Source organism: Montipora foliosa, unplaced genomic scaffold (genome assembly GCF_036669935.1).
Source record: "Montipora foliosa isolate CH-2021 unplaced genomic scaffold, ASM3666993v2 scaffold_463, whole genome shotgun sequence".
In the NCBI taxonomy this organism is placed as follows: domain Eukaryota; kingdom Metazoa; phylum Cnidaria; class Anthozoa; order Scleractinia; family Acroporidae; genus Montipora; species Montipora foliosa.
The window spans coordinates 135,001-136,006 of record NW_027179771.1 but is presented as its reverse complement, the minus strand read 5'-3'; the positions used below and the strand labels follow the sequence as shown (position 1 = coordinate 136,006).

The 1,006-nt window shown below is 45.1% G+C and overlaps 1 protein-coding gene across 1 annotated transcript in view; it reads right to left on the bottom strand.

The window, feature by feature from the left end:
* Window positions 1–562: 562 nt before the first annotated feature.
* LOC137989510 (uncharacterized) overlaps window positions 563–1,006 on the bottom strand; it is an 894-nt gene continuing 450 nt past the window's right edge. The window contains exon 1 of the mRNA XM_068835316.1: window positions 563–1,006. This exon is cut by the window's right edge and continues 450 nt beyond it. Within this exon, the coding sequence (XP_068691417.1) occupies window positions 563–1,006 (444 nt within the window).

Sequence of the window (1,006 nt, the reverse complement as noted above, 5' to 3'; positions counted from 1 at the left end):
AAACAGCACAATTAAACTAGTACTTTCTTTTCTAATCAATCCAATACATTACCAGGTGATTCGTAATAAAGCTCACACAGTTAGAAATCCTGTACATATCGTCTATTCCATTTACCAACGGTCTAACATCCAAGCACGGTCTACCGTCGCAACAGCAAGAAATATGATACCCTCGGACTTCATGAATGATATTCTAAGTTTCTTGCACTTCGATTCATTCAACTCCAAACCAAACCATCAGTGACTTTGTAACAAATTCGTCAACGCGCGACTGCATCAAGTTGGTTCCGTTCTTTTCCACACGCCCAGCAAGGGTAGTATCATCTACATACTTCCAGATGTTCGTATTCGCCACACTCAGGTCATTGATCATAACCAGGAATAACCAGGGGCCGAGTTTAGTCCCCTGAGGAACACCTGCTGGTACAGCACGCCATTCAGATACACAATCACAACTCAGTTTCACCCTTTGCTCTATTCGTTAGGAAATCCAAGATCCAGCACGTGATCGACTTCGAAATATCATACGAGGAGAGCTTTTGGGCTAGGACACGGTGATCAATTAAGTTAAAGGCTTGGCGAAAGTCAAATAGTACGGCTCTCGTAGTAGCGCCATTTCCGTCAGTCGATTCCAACCAAGAGTGCAACATACTAATAAGCGCATGCGTAGGAGAAGATTTAGGTACGGCCCCAAATTGTTGGGGGTCAATCCACTCCAGCACAGCAGGTTTAACGTAAGTGTCAACCACATAATCTTTGACAAAATGGGGGTTAGTGAGATTGGGCGGAAGTGCTTATTTACATCACGGAGGGGCTTTTGCTTTGGCACGGGGACTAACTCTGCGTGCTTCCAGGACGATGGCAGGTGTCCTTCACGGGACGAGTAATTCAAGATGTCAGATACCGGACAGGCTAAAATATCTGCGTTTTCCTTTAACAACCATCCAGGGATGTTGTCTGGGCCGTTAGCTTTGCACGGGTTCAACTTTGATAATTTCGTGCGGAC